This window comes from Periplaneta americana, chromosome 5 (genome assembly GCF_040183065.1).
Source record: "Periplaneta americana isolate PAMFEO1 chromosome 5, P.americana_PAMFEO1_priV1, whole genome shotgun sequence".
Lineage (NCBI taxonomy): Eukaryota > Metazoa > Arthropoda > Insecta > Blattodea > Blattidae > Periplaneta > Periplaneta americana.
Genome location: NC_091121.1, coordinates 55,499,393 through 55,517,740, shown reverse-complemented (window position 1 = coordinate 55,517,740; position 18,348 = coordinate 55,499,393). Strand labels below are relative to the sequence as shown.

The 18,348-nt window shown below is 34.3% G+C and overlaps 1 protein-coding gene across 1 annotated transcript in view; it reads right to left on the bottom strand.

Annotated features, from left to right (window-relative positions):
- LOC138700413 (neural cell adhesion molecule 2-like) overlaps positions 1–18,348 on the bottom strand; it is a 300,957-nt gene that overhangs the window by 103,179 nt on the left and 179,430 nt on the right. The window contains exon 4 of the mRNA XM_069827031.1: positions 8,599–8,729. Within this exon, the coding sequence (XP_069683132.1) occupies positions 8,599–8,729 (131 nt within the window). The remainder of the gene's footprint in view (positions 1–8,598; positions 8,730–18,348) is intronic.

Sequence of the window (18,348 nt, the reverse complement as noted above, 5' to 3'; positions counted from 1 at the left end):
TGAGTTCATTTAGAAGTAGAATCACATCAAGTTCTAAGAGTGATCATACGCATGCTCCTGTCTGGGACAAGTGCAGAGCAATCGAAGTTTACCAGAGATCAAAGAGTCAACGCTGTCATTCAACGAAGCAACAACTTCAATACTGAATTGTCATGTCAGTGCGGTGTCAAGTGAGACGTACTTAAAACTTCCAAAAAAATCAATCATAAATCGTTTGGTGCAAAGGGTTCGTAAAGGAAATTTACCTCCCGATCTTAAATCCCTGGATGATTTGGAAGCCATACCAGACCGTTTTCAAATTGATAAGGACGGCGGACGGTGGCTTCTCTCTTTCAATGCCGACAGTAAACTGGCAATATTTATGACTTACTTGGCACAAACATGAGACTAAAACATGTTGTGACAAATACTTTTTAACGATTTTTTACGGTACAAATCCTGTAGCGGTACCAAAACGTGTTGTGACAAATAGTTTGGGACGAATTGTCGCGGTACGATTTTTCAGGGACTATTAGTCGTAGATTCGATCATAACACACTACTGCCATCTAGCGGAATATTTGTAATGGTGAAATGGTACAATAATACTTTTTCAATACAGTTTAGTATTTTAGTAAGTCAATTAATAGTTTATTGTATTAGAGTATTTTATTTCTTTTAATCTTCATATATTTTTTTCTAGTCGTGTAATAGTCAATTAAATCTCACTCGAGTTTTGTTTTTCTCTAGATAAATCAAAACCTATAGTGAGATTACTATAAATAAAACAAATCCGATATCACAGAATAGGCTATATTGTAAAACTATCCTGACAAAAACACAGTTAGTTATTTGAAATTAGTTGCTCTATTTCTTCGCCTATTCTTGCAACAAGGTCTGCTTTGATATATAATAGAACTTTATTAGAGCAGTTGTATTCATTTGTTCTTGTTGTATTCCTGGAATGTATCACTGAGTGTTTCCACGTTTATTCCATTGTCCATTTATACACTGGGTTCAAACTGATCCACAGAATACGTAATTGAACTAACAGAACAAATTAGCGGGCTAACCGCAACAGTATTAACAAAAGTGGAAAACTTTGAACTCAATTTATGGAGTTAATTCAGTCAAACTTGTGCCAGATTGGTGAAATTGGGAGAGATGACCCTAGTGAAGGAGATATCGCCACTCACTCTTGAGCGTACTCTTCCCATTTAAAACTGGTTGATGTTGAAAAAAACAACGTTGCAATATGAAATTAGTAAACATTTACCTCACATTTATATTATTTCCTCAAATTTACAACACACATAAACGATTGCGTCAGGTTACACTAAAAATGTATGTGAATAATTGGAAAAAAAGAGAATTTTGAATGAATTGTATTAAAATACAAATGTAACAACCTTGTGTAAAAGAAAGTGCCAGAAAGACATTTTGAACTTAAAATGACGCATCATTTATTATAACGTACCTTTATTCAGGGATTGAGTGGTATGATATATCGTCAATCAACAGGTAACACGATGGTTGTCGTGATATTTGTCAAATTCGATAGTACAGCTAAGTTAATTGATTTCGCAGAATACTGTTAATTTTATGTTTTCAACAGTACTCTTTTTTGTTTGGAGTAGAATATTTTGCAGTGTCTAGAGAAACAGATATTTCTAATATTCGCAGCAATATGCTTATTTCTACATTTGCTTCTGTAGTGAAATTTTTCTTGCACTTGTCTCACTTTAAACATTTGAATAATTAGGGTAAATACTTTCCGCAAGGTTTCCTGCTTCTAATGTACAGTCTTCTTAACTATGTTTTGAAGATCTAATTCCCATATATTAATTTTGCATAATTTTTAGTCTAAGTTTTTGAAGATAATTTTCAGCTTTCCACTTCTCATAAGTTGCCTTTTTGAGTACCAGATTCGTAGTCAAGATGATGATCATAATGATGATAATTAACGAACTATAAACTAGAAAACTAGAAAATAAATGGTACTAGTGAATTATCAACAAATGCGAACAATGGAGTCCGACAAGGCTCTCTAATCTCGCCATTAGGCGATGCCATGGATAAAGGGAGAAATATTAAAAAAAATTCATGCTAAATGAAATGAGAATGAATTACTTATCCCTTATTTACAGATGGCGAAGTTACAGTAGCTTCTTCAGAGAAGCAACAACAAAAAGTAACTTATGAATTACGGAAATTATCTAGTAACTGAAATTTGAACATATAAATTAAAAAAAAAACAATCTATGGCATTTATCGGAATCCAACACAAAAGAACAAAAATAGTAGTAGGATATAATATAGTTGAACAAGTGAATTCTCTTAATTTACTGGGATGTACGACATAATACTGGCAAAATATGGATATGGAAAAGAAGTTAAAACATATCAAGAAATATGTGGTACAATAAGAAGTTTAAGAAATAAAACCACTAAGGAAATCCAATTAAAATGTAATAAAACGGTAGCAGTCCCAATACTCGCATATGAATCAGAGACCTGGGCTTTAACAAAATCTGACAAGAGGAAAATTGAAAAATCCGAAATGCGCTTTTTAAGGGCGGTAGTTGGAGTTACTTTCCGAAACCAAAGAAAATTACATCAGGAATTGTGTGTGTGTATATATATATATATATATATATATATATATATATATATATATATATACACATGTTAATTTGTTAATTAACTAGATTATCTTGTTGACTAGTTAATTTCCGTGAAAATATATATTTATTTTATATTTCCAAGTGATATAATGTTAAAAGATTTGTAATCAAGATGCATAATTAATTAGAAATATAGGCTAGCTATATCTAAAAAGGAAAGATAGAATCGGATAGAGTAACTGGTTTAAACATATATAAAGGATGACAGAGATTCGCATTTAGAAAAAGATGCTTAATTCCAGACCTTCCGGTCGAAGAAAATTATTAAGGAAAACCAAGACAACGTTGGAGAGAGGGTCTTACGAGGAACGGAACGCCTTAGTTGGATAAGCTCCGACGGTGATGACTATGATAATGTTGATATTGAAAACTACTATTGTATTCAAAATAAACTGTTTTACCCTCCAGACCGGCGTGGTCCCTCCTACCGCATCCGTAAGTTTTGGCACGACTGCTGTATGTTCCCATATTCTCAGAAATTAGGTAGTCGAAACATTCGTTATTGGATGTTGTGGAATCGCCAGTTTGTGTGTAGTTTGAATTGCATAACGTTTTTATTTGCAAAATGACAAGAAAGCGTGGAACTATGGGACTGAAACACAAATAATTTTTTGTCAATATTAGAGGAATTTTAAAATATTTGTTATTTACTATCTGCGAGAAGAGTAATGTCAATAACAGTGGATTCTTGTTGTTTTACAAGTGTACGGCTTCTAAAATACTGTACAGTAGTGGCAAAAAGACCGGACCGACTCTTGTAGCTGATTACAGAGCCTTGTTCACTCCAGAGCACGATAGACTGGTAACTAAGACTTTCGTGGTTCGAATCCTGCCTGGGAAGGAAACTTTTTTTTTTGTTCCTTATTCAAATTTATTCCCAATACTTTTCGATTGCTGGTAACATTCATGTTCTGGGAATAATAAGTTAATTAGGTAGTAAAATATCGCTGCAATCGAAAAGTATTGGGAATAAATTTGAATAAGGAACAAAAAAAAAGTTTCCTTGCCAGACAGGATTCGAAACACGAAAGTCTTAGTTACCAGTCTATCGTGCTATGGAGTGAACAAGGCTCTGAAATCAGCTACAAGGGTCGGTCCGGTTTTTTTTGCCACAACTGTACATAAGTACAGTCCCAGAAACAAAAAAATTGGCCTGACTCTTCAAGCTCCATAAAAAACATAATTTCACATAGCATGATTTAACAACGGTTTTCAACCGAGTATTATTTGAACAGTATTACAGGAAGGTATTTTACAACTAATGCAAAAAATCTGAAATAAATTTGAAAATAAGATCAAATTAATGCCTAAGAGTCATTAAACAAGCACGATATACTACAACCCCTATTATGACAATTCATCACAAGTATTCCGATAGTTCTGTGCTAGTGTGCTTGCTCGCAGACTACAAAGTTCAGAATTGGTGAAAGAATAAAAAAAAAATAGTTATGGAGATTAATTTCGTTTACCATCATTGTTTTACTGCATGGTTAATAAATATTCATCTATCATTAAAAATACAACAATATTCACTGCTTCTTTTCAAATGTCTTTCGGATTACAACAATCGACGTAAAATGAATTTCATTAACTGGCAAAACTATCTCGCGTGTATCACTGCTCTGGAACACTGAGCATGAGCATTACGTTGAATCTGAACTTTCAAAATTCAGGAGGACCATTTTTTCCTGGAACTGTACAGTAGTAGCAAAAAAAACCGGACCGACCCTTGTAGCTGATTTCAGAGCCCTGTTCACTCCAGAGGACGATAGACTGGTAACTAAGATTTTCGTTGTTTGAATCCTGCCTGGGAAGGAAACTTTTTTTGTTCCTTATTCAAATTTAGTTCCAATACTTTTCGATTGGAGCGATATTTTACAACCTAATTAACTTATTATTCCCAGAACATGAATTTTACCAGCAATCGAAAAGTATTGGGAATAAATTTGAATAAGGAAAAAAAAAAGTTTCCTTCCCAGGCAGGATTCGAACCACGAAAGTCTTAGTTACCAGTATATTGTGCTCTGGAGTGAACAAGGCTCTGAAATCAGCTACAAGGGTCGGTCCGGTTTTTTTTTGCCACTACTCTACATACGGACAGCCTAAAGAGCTGAGGGCCTCCAGCAATAACTCTCTTAAATGAAAGAATAGATATCAAACGCCTATGTAAACCATGATAGAAGGATGGAACTATTCTGGCTAATTACAATACTCTATCTCTTTCGTCACATCTTAAGTCCAGATTTACACAAACAAATTCTGAAGATTATCGAGAGACTATTGAACGTGCCGGTGTTCGTATAAAGTAGTATAAAGCACCTGAGTTGCTGTATTCGGAACTGGGGCTCTACTTTGCAGAATATAATTCCTCGTTTTAAGAAATTAGTGTCGGCAGGAATTATCTTACATCTAGTTTGCATGTGGACGTGCATTATCTCTCGCAGTTCATAATTGAATATAAAGGAAGGCGTTACGCAGACATAACAGGAAATGGAAGATGGGCGAACGGTAAAGAAAGCAAAGAAAGAAAGGAAGTGCTGGTTTAATTTAGGGCTGGCACAAGCACAATAAAGGAAGTGAGATTATTTTGATGGGGTCAGAAAGGAATAGGCTGTCCCTGGCTGGGTGCCATCCCGTTACAACACACTAGATAAACTATGATACACCAACGATCCTATACGAACAAGTCTCAGTTTTCAATCTTGTTACTGTGTGTTTCAAAAAGACAAACTTATTTTTGTAGCTTTTTATTTTTTATTTTTGGAGTAGGCGTAAAAAATTATAATTGAAGAGTTTACAGAAGAGAAGAAGGAATGTTGACTTACTGTACATTTTTCAGGATTGATCGTTATCCTGAACTCTTTTTATGGGGAAATTAAAAATATAAAGAAAAATCATTTAGTTACAGAACTGTGGTAGATTTTAATAACTTAGAACTAGACGGCAGTTCGGAAGGCGGTCAGCTGCTATATGCGCCGTAGCATTTCGGGCATATGACGTCACAAACTTTTACAGAAGAACCAATCGGAATCAGTCTGTAACAAGTAAGTTCGTTTGTTCACGTGTGAGTGTTTCAATACATTGAATGAGTAAAATTATCATTTACTGTGTGTGTAAGATAAATAAATGGAAGGAGAGACTGTAAAAAAAACAAGTATTGCACAGGCAGGTGCGGAAAATAATGTTTAAGGTGTATAATTATTTTAAAAACATTGATGAGCACAACGCTGTGGCCATCTTGATGCTGGCTGCAACGTTGCCAATGTGCAAGAAACGACTGCAGAAACATGTGGTGTGGGGTTGAGAACCGTGCAAAGAATATTGTTAGTGAAGGAAAGAAGGTTTATTTGGTGTCATGGTTATAGTAATCAACGGCTAAAGTCATTATCGTCTTTTGATCATTTAAATTCTCTCCTGCGCTATTTGCATCGCACGTGCGCGTGAAATACGATGTGGCAATGTTGTACGCTGCCTTATCCTCTCTATCTGTCTCTCTCGACGCAAACGCTAGCAGACTACCGCCTTCCGAATTGCCGTCGACTCTAGTACTTGAAAGAAGAGGACATGTATGCCTACATCATAAACAGATAATTAGCGGACAAATCTGTTTACAGGGTGAACCATAAGTAATGTAATTAATTGCAAGGGATAATTGTTTGATGTATTTCAAACGAAAAAAATTTAATACAATTATTATTCCAAAAACTTATTTCTTAACAAAGTCAGAGACCTTTGAAACCTTTCATAAATTTTGAATATCCTAATTTTAACATTCATCTCAATTTCTAATGGCTATTTCCGTAAATCTAAACATGCATAAATTAGAAATAAATTCAATACAAGACATACATCTCTTTTATATGAATTTGACTGAACTTTGTTCTGAGAACCAACATTAATTTGTGCCTTAAAATGAAATAAACACTAATGGGATATTTAAAGGGTTCTTAGGTATAGGTAAGATAAACATTATCACTAAATTAATACGATTATATTACATAGATAAGCTAAAAAACATAGAATTAAGTATTCTGTCACAATGAGAATTGGAACTCGTGACGGAAAGTAGGTTAGAGAACCAAAGATATAGCTCTGAGTTACTCAGTCATCTTTGGGATATCCGCCTAAGCCTAAATAAATATACTACCGGGGAGATTATTTTGAATTTACTATAATGTGTACTTTATTGATTTTAAGCCACTATTCTTCCTTGCTACAATACAGACTTCAGGAAAAAATTATTTCCCCTTTATTAATGTGTAATATATATTGAAACTACTGGCAATATATTGCAAAATTTTGTATAATTCAACTGATGAATTATTTATGATGTAAATTGAATTAATCTGCTTGCATATACACATATTGTATATTTCTGTGTAGCTCAACTGATAAATTATTTATACTTATAAATTGAATTAATTTGAGAATAGTATAAATTTATTACTTTGTCATACAGAATAATATCTGTAATATTGACAATTAATAATTGAGGAAAAAAATTCGCTCCGGCGTCGGGGATCGAACCCGGATCCTTGGTTCTACGTATCAAGCGCTCTGACCACCGAGCTACGCCGAATTCAATCCACAACACCGGATCGAATTCTCCTCCTTTAATGTTTCCATTTATGGCCTAACTCCATGTTAGGCATATATGTTGACGTATATGTCCAATGTCAACTGCCATTATACTAGGAGTGCATTCAACTGAGTGACTTGTTTGGCCGGGATGGAGTCAGGCCATAAAGTGAAACATTGAAGAACGAGAATTCGATTCGGTGTTGTGGATTGAATTCGGCGTAGCTCGGTGGTCAGAGCGCTTGATACGTAGAACCAAGGACCCGGGTTCGATCCCCGGCGCCGGAGCGAATTTTTCTCCTCAATTATTAATTGAATTAATTTGGTTGATATCTACTGTCTATTTTTGTATAGCTCAACTAATGAAATGCAATACTTGTAAATTGAATTAATCTGTTTGATATTTTATTCTCTATTTTTCTGTAACTCAACTAATGAATTGTATATCCTTGTAAATTGAACTAAACTGCTTGCTATGTATTGTATAATTTTGTATAGCTCAACTGATGAATTTATTATTTGGACTTCTAAAATTGAATTAACCTGTTTGCTGTGTATTGTATATTTTTGTATAGTTCAACCGTTTCCTAAGTGTTACATTTTCTTTTGTATAGTTCAACTACTTGTTATGCATTATAATAATATTTTTGTAGAACCATCAGCTTAAATCAGTTTTCAGACTCGCTTACCTGTTGATCCAAAACAGGACTTGGGATTGAGTTGATTACCTAGTGGGGGTTTTCCAACGTTTTTAGCAGCAGTAAGGCAAATGTCAAGTAATCTATAGCGAATCCTTAGCCTCACCTCATCTCACAAAGAAATCGTTTAGTTCTTAACATTTTCCACATCTTAAAGCTTTAATGCTAATATAAGATCTATGGAATAGGTTATAATAAATGAAATGAAAAATACATAACTCTTCAAAACATAGGGTGCTATGTATGCATAGACATTTCGCTAGCCCGCGCTACGAGCGTGCTAAACTAGCCCCGGCTATCGACTGATTACTTCAACAGGATTCATATTATATCATATCGCTAACACTGGTTTATGAATACGAAAAACGTTAGTTCGCTGATCATCCACCGGAAGTCCGTGCTAAGAATGTCTATGAATATGGTCCATTTGTCTAGCCTTTCCGCACATGTGCAAGTCCGCTTTTTTAAGAGAAAATTCCAACCGGCCACTTTTTTGGATGGGAACTACTGTACATTTAATTTATATTCTTATATAATACAAATTTTATTTACTAAACGCCATTTTAATGAAATTGCGATATTATTATTATTATTCAAAGTTCCAGGGATTTCAAAAATACATACATTGACTTTTGTTCCAGACAATCTCGCAAAACTTACATTATGCCGCCAGATGACTTTGTAGACCCACGGGTTGGCTTGGATGTTGCATTCGAAGTATACGTCCACGCCCTCCCGGATCGAACTACCGTTCAGGTTACTTCCGAGCTCCAGCGTCACTACAGGCGAATCTGGGAAAATAAAAATTTAATAGTTAAACAGAAACCAACATGGTATAGTAATTAGCTGTAGAGGGAACACAGTGCAAGACAGTCATATCATGCATGGTAGGCCAGTGAAGACATCTTTCGGACAAGTTACAAACGCACACGGCTACAGAACGAATAAAAATTGAAAATATATGCTGCTATATAGAGTCTTAATCCATATTCTTATTTAAAAGTTCCTACATGTTTTATAAATAAATAAGTTCATTATAAATTTATTTACAAAATACAAAAACTGTGCAAACATTAATGAAATTTCTACTTCCTAGTTAGACAAATTATTGACAATGACGATGGCAATGAAGTAAGAGGAAAATGGGAAGAGAAACAATTAAAAGTACACTATCGCGCGTCTTTGCAAGGGACTTTGGGTCTATAAGGAAGAATCTATGAAGTTACAAAACTATGAATATTTACAAAAAGACTTTCCAAACCATCCAACATAAGTGTGATGAACAGGAACTGACATTTTTTTCTACTAAGCAAACATTCTCATGGGAGCAGATAAAAAAGCTATTTTTTCATGTTAATAATGTAACAACAAATTTTGGCCGCTCGAGCGTAATTACGAGGGCCGTATAGAAAGTAAGTTTCCCTGGGGCCGTTTACAGAAATGAAGCAAAATTTCATGGAACGATTTATTGGAACAGACATAGCAACTTTGTTGAACTTTTTTACAACACATTCCCCACGGGAATTAAGACATTTGTCATACCGTGGGATCAACATTGAATGCAGACGGCTGTCACACACTGGTTCCGATCCCAAGCGGCAGACTTCTAAGACACAGGGATACAAAAGTTGATCCCTAGGAATTTCTTTTTTTTTTTCTTTTTTTCCCCCCCCCCATAGATATTACATGAGCAATGAGCAATGAAACTTTAAGATGTGGAACAAGTCAAAATTTTACAATTTAACAGTTACATTTCCGATGGGCAATATGATGAAAAATAGCTAAAACTTTGCTACATCTGTTCCAATAAATATTTCCATATATTTTGTTTCCTTTCTGTAAACGGCCACAGAAGAACTTACTTTCTGGACGACCATCGTAATTGCGCTCGAGTGATCAAAATTTGTGTAAGCCTTTGTATTGACATAATAACATGGTGGAAGGAAAAAAAAATAACTTTTTTATCTGCTCCCATGAGAATGTTTGCTTGTAAGATTAACACAAAGTCATAAACAAGCAAGTTTTCATACATAAACTGCCAGTTCTAAGTCTGGATAAAATGGGAAGGAAATGTTCGCTCTTTTAACCGGACGAGTTTACGTCACGTATTAGGATATTATTTTGGAAAGCAGAAAAGTTTACTTGTTAGATTTAAATTGCCGATTTCTTTCGGACGAGTTTACATTTCCCCGCTATCCTCGCTAAACAAAGCATCCGAGACCTTACACGGGGTAAGTTACAATCGATTGAGTTCCCACTGAAATACCCAAAGCTCAGATCGGTGATGTATGTAGATGCGTGGCCCATCTTTTTTAAGGCTTATCCCTTAACAGAAAACAATAAGCAATATGAGTTTCCCCAATTTGGGAGAACAGCCAATTGACTATGAGGTGACTAATAAATTATTGTGATGCTGCTAGTATTATTAAGAGATTTTCACAGAAATAAACATTCACAGCTTCCATGATTCTGAAGAAGAGGCTTGGTCATATAGACTACCCATCTGTGTCTGCATATAGCGGTATTTCATAATTCATGGGACGAAATTTGTTCATATTCAATATCTACGAATCAATTTATTCGGAAATTATATTCGTGAATTACAATTATCAACAGTAATCTCACTAGAGGTTTTGATTTATCTAGAGAAAATCAACACTCGAGTGTGATTTAATTGACTATTACACGATTAGAAGAAAGTATAAAAAGATTAGAAGAAATAAAGTACTCTAATACATTAAAATATTAATTGACTTACTAAAATTCGATTTCACTAATGTTAGCTTCGCCAAAATGTTTGAACGGAGCCGCCATTTTCAGTTGACTGTCTATGTGAGGTAAATGACGATCGCAAAGCATGTTTTATAGTATCGTAAAGAATTTGCAGTTTGAAATGTTGACAAACAAAGAAACAAATGATAGGTAGGTGATAAAAATAGAAGAAAGTATATAAAGATTAGAAGAAATAAATAATTCTAATACAATAAAATAGATATTAATTGACTTACTAAAATTCTATTTCACTAATGTTCCCTTCACCGAAACGTCTGAACGGAGCCGCCATTTTCAGTCGACTATCTGTGCAGGAAACAAATGACGATCGCAAAGCATGTTTTATAGTACCGTAAAGAATTTGCAGTTTGAAATGTTGGCAAACGAAGAAACAAATGTTAGGGAAGTGATAAAAACAAACAAATTCTAGGGAAGTGATAAAAATGAAAAAAATATTAGGGAAGTAATAAGACTGTGCGATAAGCAACCATGATTGGTTGAAAGACGATCTTTTGTACCGTTTTATTGGTCAAAAGTAGTATGACGTAGTAAATGTGTAATAGTCAATAGAAAATTATTAGATTTTATTTGTTGTCAGAAACACAAAATGACGGCGGACTCTAAGTAGATTGAAATAATATTATTTAGCGTTTTTTTTCTTGCTTTAGTGGACGATATAAACGAAAATGTGAAGCGCATTATGTCCCCAGACGTTTACGTGTAATAGGAATTAATTATTATATGGACTTATTATTTCTGATTTTCATTGGAAGTAGCCTACGTTAAGTCTATTCCCAGCCGGATATAGTTACCATCCTGATTGAAGAGCGCCTCACAATAATAGGATTAGCGTCCCTTGTCATAAACCCCTGTTACGTGAGAGTTAACTAAAGCAAAATCTAATATTCCGGTACTGCAACATTCGTGTCAGTTTGGATATATATTTTCTTAATTACAAAATAGTATATTATGAAACAAGTTCATAATGTTACATGTTATAGCACGAGTCAATTTTTAGTGAACGAGTGAAGCGAGTTTCGTAATTTAGACGACTGAAATAATTGTTTAACATTATAAACGTGTTTCATACGTTATTTTTTTGTACGAAAGCATTATAAAGCAAATTAATAAAGAAATAACATCAGATCTGTAATGATCGGTAGTTTGATATCATGGTCTATGAAAAAAGAGGTTGCTATGACAACAATGATGTATTAAATATTATAGCATGACAAATCGTTTCATAATGTTTCTTAGGCCCAGTTTCACCTAGCTTCGATAAAATACCGCTAACAGCATGTTAAGTAACTTATTGTTAAAAGTTAAACATTCTGTTAATATAATAGTGTTTCACCAACCATTTGAAGTACTCGGTTAGATAACATGATGTTAAGAGCAATGTAAAGCTATGGTTCCGCTACGGCGATCATCGCCGAGCGAACATCGCTGACGATGATCGCTCAGCGCTCAACGTCGGCTATGCGGTTTCCTTTTGCAGCGAACATCGCCGTCTTTGCTGTAGAGAATAATCGATTTCTAAGAATCGACAATCAGTCGATCGAGGACATAGTAGATTAATATCGATTGTCTCCAGCTGTTTAACAATGAACTTGAGTTGAGAATTTACAAGTTGTTAAAATGGCTTTAAATAGGGAAAAAATAATGACTATTACTTCTTGAGGAAGAAGAATATGATCGAATTAAATATAATGTACACCAATAGACAGAAGACTCCAAACCAATGATATGTTTAAAACCAGACGTAAGTTACAGAAGGATGTTTCAATGCGCTAATTTGTAGACATAATATACTTAGGCCTACTGATCAAATTAAATTCAGAGACTATTTTATACTTACCATAGAGCAGTTAAATTTTATTTTGTCTTTAATTGAAAGTGATGTGAAGAGAAATCGTACTTCATTTGTTGAAAAGCCATCCAGCGAGAAATTGTCTATTACTTTAAGATAGGCCTACCGGTACCGTAAAATGATATTGCAATTATGTTAAAACAATATTATTCATGTTTATTAAATTCTATAATTTTCAGAAATATGTAGCTTTCTTCCGTCTGCTTGTTACAAACCTAATACTCGACAGGTGCAGGAGCAATACTAAGGAAACTGGCCACATAGGTAGGCTACAGTAATTCATCCTGGATCTCTCGCATCTTATGTTGGTAAATTAACAAGTGGAGTGGGGCTACAACAGTGCATTAGAATATATAGGTAGGCATTAAACGATTTTTATTCCGTATTGAAAATATATGTGGCTGCAGACTAATACTAGGTCTGTGTTTATCAATATACAGTATGTAGCTAAAGCTAGCAGAAGTCAGTGAAGGGAAAGAATATTGTGCCCTCTTTGTTTTAGCTTTTCTGGAAAAATACTTGTATTTTCCGAGCGAGCAAATCATGTTAACAAAATAAATTACATTGTTCGTTATAAATTGTAGTGGTTTCAATATTCAAGCTATGGCCAAGCTATTCAACTGAAATCTAATGATAGGACACTTCATTTGAATTTAAAAATAGTCTCGAGTAGGCTAATTAATTAGACCTACATTACTGTGATCGTCGTTATTAAAGGTTGAAATTTCATGGAAGAGATTCTCTTGACAATCTGTTTATACATCCCTGCTTAAAAACACTCAATTCGGCATTTTTGTAACCACTGTCATTAAAAAGTTTATTTGTAATATTGTTTATTATCCTATCTCAAAAACAAGTTACTTTACCACCCGTCCCTATAATTTCACCAACTTCCTTCCACAACATTTATTTTTATGGGCATCTCTATATGTTTTCGAACCCATATCATACAGACAGGATGACTGGAAACAAAATTAATTAAAATATCGTCATTTATTTTTGAGAAGTTATACACGTTTTGAAGCCATATTGCTTTACCGTCATTCTTTTGTTTTCTGAATGTACGACGATCATCGCTCTCAATTTGAAGTCAAATCAATCCAGAGCGATGAACGCTGACGCACATCGCTGCAGCCAGCGATGAACGTCGTAAAGAAACCAGCTCCGTATATGTACACGTAGAGCTAATCGAGCGGCGTTGTTCGCTCAGCGATGATCGTCGTAGCGGAACCATAGCTTAAGAGGAATCAAAGAAGCATTGATTGTATAAAAGTTTACTGAATGTTCCTATAGTTATGGTGTAATCATTTGCTTTAGCAGAAAGTTGTATTTTTACATTATGGAAGTACTATAAACTAATATTACGAGTATAATGGAAATCGAGAAAAAGAAACGTGCAAGGAGTAGTAATTTCACCTTATATGAGAAATATAATTATTTTAGTAGATCTAGCAACTAATTAGGGGCTATACAAGTGTAATTGGATACAAATGTAGTTTGATGGAACTTCCATAAGGGAAAAGAAGCAAGCATGGGTTCCTTTAATCAAAGATTTTAATCGCCATTTACATGTGAATATGCGAACTATAAAATAAGTTAATTTTATGAAAGTATTAAGCATAATTCAAACAAGGATCATACACAAAATACAGTGGAACGTCTGAAAACTCTCGAAGTTGGTATGGGTGCGAAAATGCTTTCAATTATTCAGGATCAAGTAGAACCATTAGAAAATGAAGATTATTGTGATGCTGAATAGAATGATAACATTTTTTTCATATCTTAGACACCTAACATATTTTCACACGACATTAGTCAAAAAATACATGTAAACTGTTAAATCAGTGAAGTAAAGGAATATCGTTTTGAAAATCTGCAATTATATATGAGTATTAATACGGAATAATCTATACTCATAATATATCTGTAGCCAAAATTTTTCTGGTAATTTTCGATTTTTCAAAAATAATTGGTGTTAACATGTATAATTAACCATCCTGAAACCGAAAATCGCTTTTTTGAAATTTTTATTTGTATGTCTGTCTGTCTGTCTGTCTGTCTATCTGTCTGTCTGGATGTTTGTTACCTTTTCACGCGATAATGGCTGAACCGATTTATATGAAAATTGGAATGTAAATTAAGTTCGTTGTAACTTAGATTTTAGGCTATATGACATTCAAAATACTTTATTTAAAAGGGGGTTATAAGGGCGCCTGAATTAAATAAATCGAAATATCTCCCTTATTATTCATTTTTGTGAAAAATGTTACGTAACAAAAGATTTTTTAAAAATGATTTCCGATAAGTTTTATCCTATGCAAAATTTTGATAGGACTGATATTTAATGAGATAAATGCGTTTTAATATTAAAATAACGCCATCTAAGGCGCTGCAATTAAATAAAAACAAACGACTTCGTCTACAAGGGGCTTTGGACAACAACAATCGAAAGCTATTAAACACAGCCTACAGAGAATGTTTCTGTGTTTGTATGAAGTAATATCGGAAGCTAAATTAACCGATTTGTATAATTAATTATTATTTCACCATTGGAAAGTGTAGTTTCTCTAGATGGACATAATTCTATAATGTTATTACAGTAACTTCTGAGTGAATCGAGGACAGGTAAGATGCATTCAAGACTAATTTAGAAAAATGTTAAACGAATTATCCATGCACCAAAAACGGATGTTCTCTGAATCAAATGATCATATTTTAATTATTTGCATGTAATAACAATTAAGAAACATGTTAAAGGAATTATCATTGCACTAAATGAGTGATCTCTGGACCAAAATGATCTCATTTTAAATATTTAAATACAGTTTAAATTAAGTGACATATTAAACGATTTATCCTTCTATCAAACACGAATGTTCCCTGGAACAGATGTCCTATTTTAATTATGTAATTACTTTATATTTATTTCTAACAAGTGCATCGAAGCGCACGCGTACAGCTAGTAATCATATACATGCTTACATTAATAAGCACACATCTTAACTTTACAGCGGATAGTGTGCTAATATTAACCTCAATCGTTTATGAACATATCTCTAATTAATTTAAAGTGCTGAAGTAGTGATTGCAACTAAATGTTTTCATTGCAAATATATCTTGAAATAATAATGCAGCTTGTAACATAATATTATGTTTTCTGACAGCCATAATTGACGCTGTAAGAGGACGTTAGGGATTTAACTGCGGGAATATGTTATGTTAATTTAACAGTGAGTTTAGCATGATGTTAGTAATAACAACAGTTGATGAAACATCTCTCCCGTTAAGCTTACTGTTAAATTGCCTTAACGACATGTTAAATATTTAACATATGTTGGTGAAACTGGGCCTTAAATTTTTTTTTCAATATTATTATAAGTATTCTGTGCTTTCTGATTTGTTGTTCTGTGGTTACAAGGCAATCGTCATCATAAAATGACAACCGATACGAACAGCTGAAGAGAAGCGGCCATTTTTTCTCTGTTTACAACGCTTAAAGAGGGTCTTTCGTGTACATAACTAATTTAATATTTATTATTCTTTCTCAGTAAATGGATGAACTCCAAAAATGGTTGTACTGTTAATTAGAATTCTCAATTATAGGTTTAGACAACAAGAAAGTTTGGAACAAAGAGTTCATGAATGTGAAAATATGTCACGGTATTCTTTCGTGATTAAATTTAATTCCAGTACTGTGACGTGACCTTAACAATAAACTCCAAGGGTACGATGACCTCATTCAAGCACTTTATGAAAGTCAAGGGTCCATTTATCATTTTAATCAAGACTGCAACTCACAGAAACTCTTTGAAAACAACTGGAAAGTTGGAAACAAAAGGCAGGAGACGTACGTGCAATGCCAACATTAATAAGCTTACACTTTCTAGAGTCTTGAAAAACGATATTAATTTGAAGTTGAACCGTTGCCTGGAGACGCGTATATAACACGCAACACATGTGTACAGAATTGAAACAGGTATGACGAAGATAGCCTGTCCATAAAAGTAATTTCGGCAAAATTACATCAATCGGTAACTCAATCCACAAATAGCTTCTATATAAAGGAATTGTTTTTTAACCTGATCGAATATTATGCTATTATTAGACTGTAAAACAAGCTTCCTACAAGTAATACATTTCATTCTTTTATTTTATCAAAACTTAGCGATTTTGGCAGTTACAACATTAGAGGATTGGAGAGGAATTAAATGTTAAGACAACTATGATTAAGGAAACTAGGAACTACCAGAGGAAATGGTATAGCCATGTAAGAATTATGCAACCTAGGACCTATTCCACCAATGAACTTATCAACTACTCACTTTGCATTTTCCACTTTTCATTGCAATTTCTGTTCCAATATCACTTTTCAAAATTGGTGAAAAGGAAAAGTAGAGGAAATGTTTGAAATATATTATTACTTCTGTTTCACTATTACAAAAATTTTGAAAAGTGCAAAGTTATATGCTGAAAAGAGAATGGGATTTTGGCAAAGAACGAAGTCGCTTTGTCATTATGATTACATTTATTATGTTCGGTATATTTTTGTTTTCAATTCAAAATAATTCAGAGAAAAATATAATAACAAGATAAAATTTACTATCAGACATTAAAGTGACGAAGAAAAGTGTATATTAGCCTATCTACGTAACCATTGGAAATCCCGAAAGAGTTTCCAATGTTATGAGATGTCCCCGCTTTTCTGCCTATAACTAGCCTCATAGTTCCCCTACGCTATCAGCCGGTAATACATTATTTACAATACAATGAGATTACAATGTCACTACAAACAATTACAATAAATAATACATATATCTTCACAAGCCTTTCTATGTACACAACTTTCACGCAATAAGCACAACAATGTACAGTTTATATTCACATTTACATATGTACAATCCCATTCATTCACATATTTACAATTGTTTATTCATTGATCAGTTACACACTCTGCGTGCTTGGTTGTACCAGCCGCCCTGTACATGTTCACCTAGCTGTACGCGTGAGACTAACTATCCCTACTCTTTCTCATTCCTGCCTCCTTGCCTCTCCTGTTTGAAAGGCCTCAAGAGTTGCTTGTGGTACCTTCCAACAGGTTTACTTTTTCCCCCTTTCTACCAATTCGAAAGTATGGTCTCCATATTTACTTTTAATTTCGTAGGGCCCTTTGTACAGTAGCTCCATGCATGAGTAACGTCCTCTAAGGGCGGAAGATAACTTCACGTCCCTTAGCAATACCAAATCGCCGGGTGTGGGCTCCCATTTGTGGCGATATCTTTTAACTTTACCGAGTCTATACTCAGCCTTTTTCCTGATTCGGTCGAAAGCTAGTTTACACAGTAGTTCCGCACTAGGAGGCTCACCCTCCTGTATTGCCTGCGGCAAACACTTTATCATAGGATCGGGATCGATCCCTAACATAAGTTTGATCGGAGCTATTCCGGTCGTCGGATTGATAGAGTGGTTCATGACTCTCTCAATCACCTCACATTGCCTAAACCAGTCCTTATGGTTTCGGTGACACAGAATACGGAGGTACAATGATATATCCCTAAGCGCTCTTTCGCAGGGATTACCGCTGGGAAAGTATGCGGAGCAATTGTACAGCTTCACGCCCGCATCTTCCAGCCTTTTGCAAAACACTTTCGATTTATGTACCGACACATTGTCACTGAGCACCGCTGTTACCGGACCGTAAGTCGGTATGTAATCTCTAACCAGCTTGTCAGCACACAACTTACTAGAGATCTTTCTTAAAGGGTAAATCT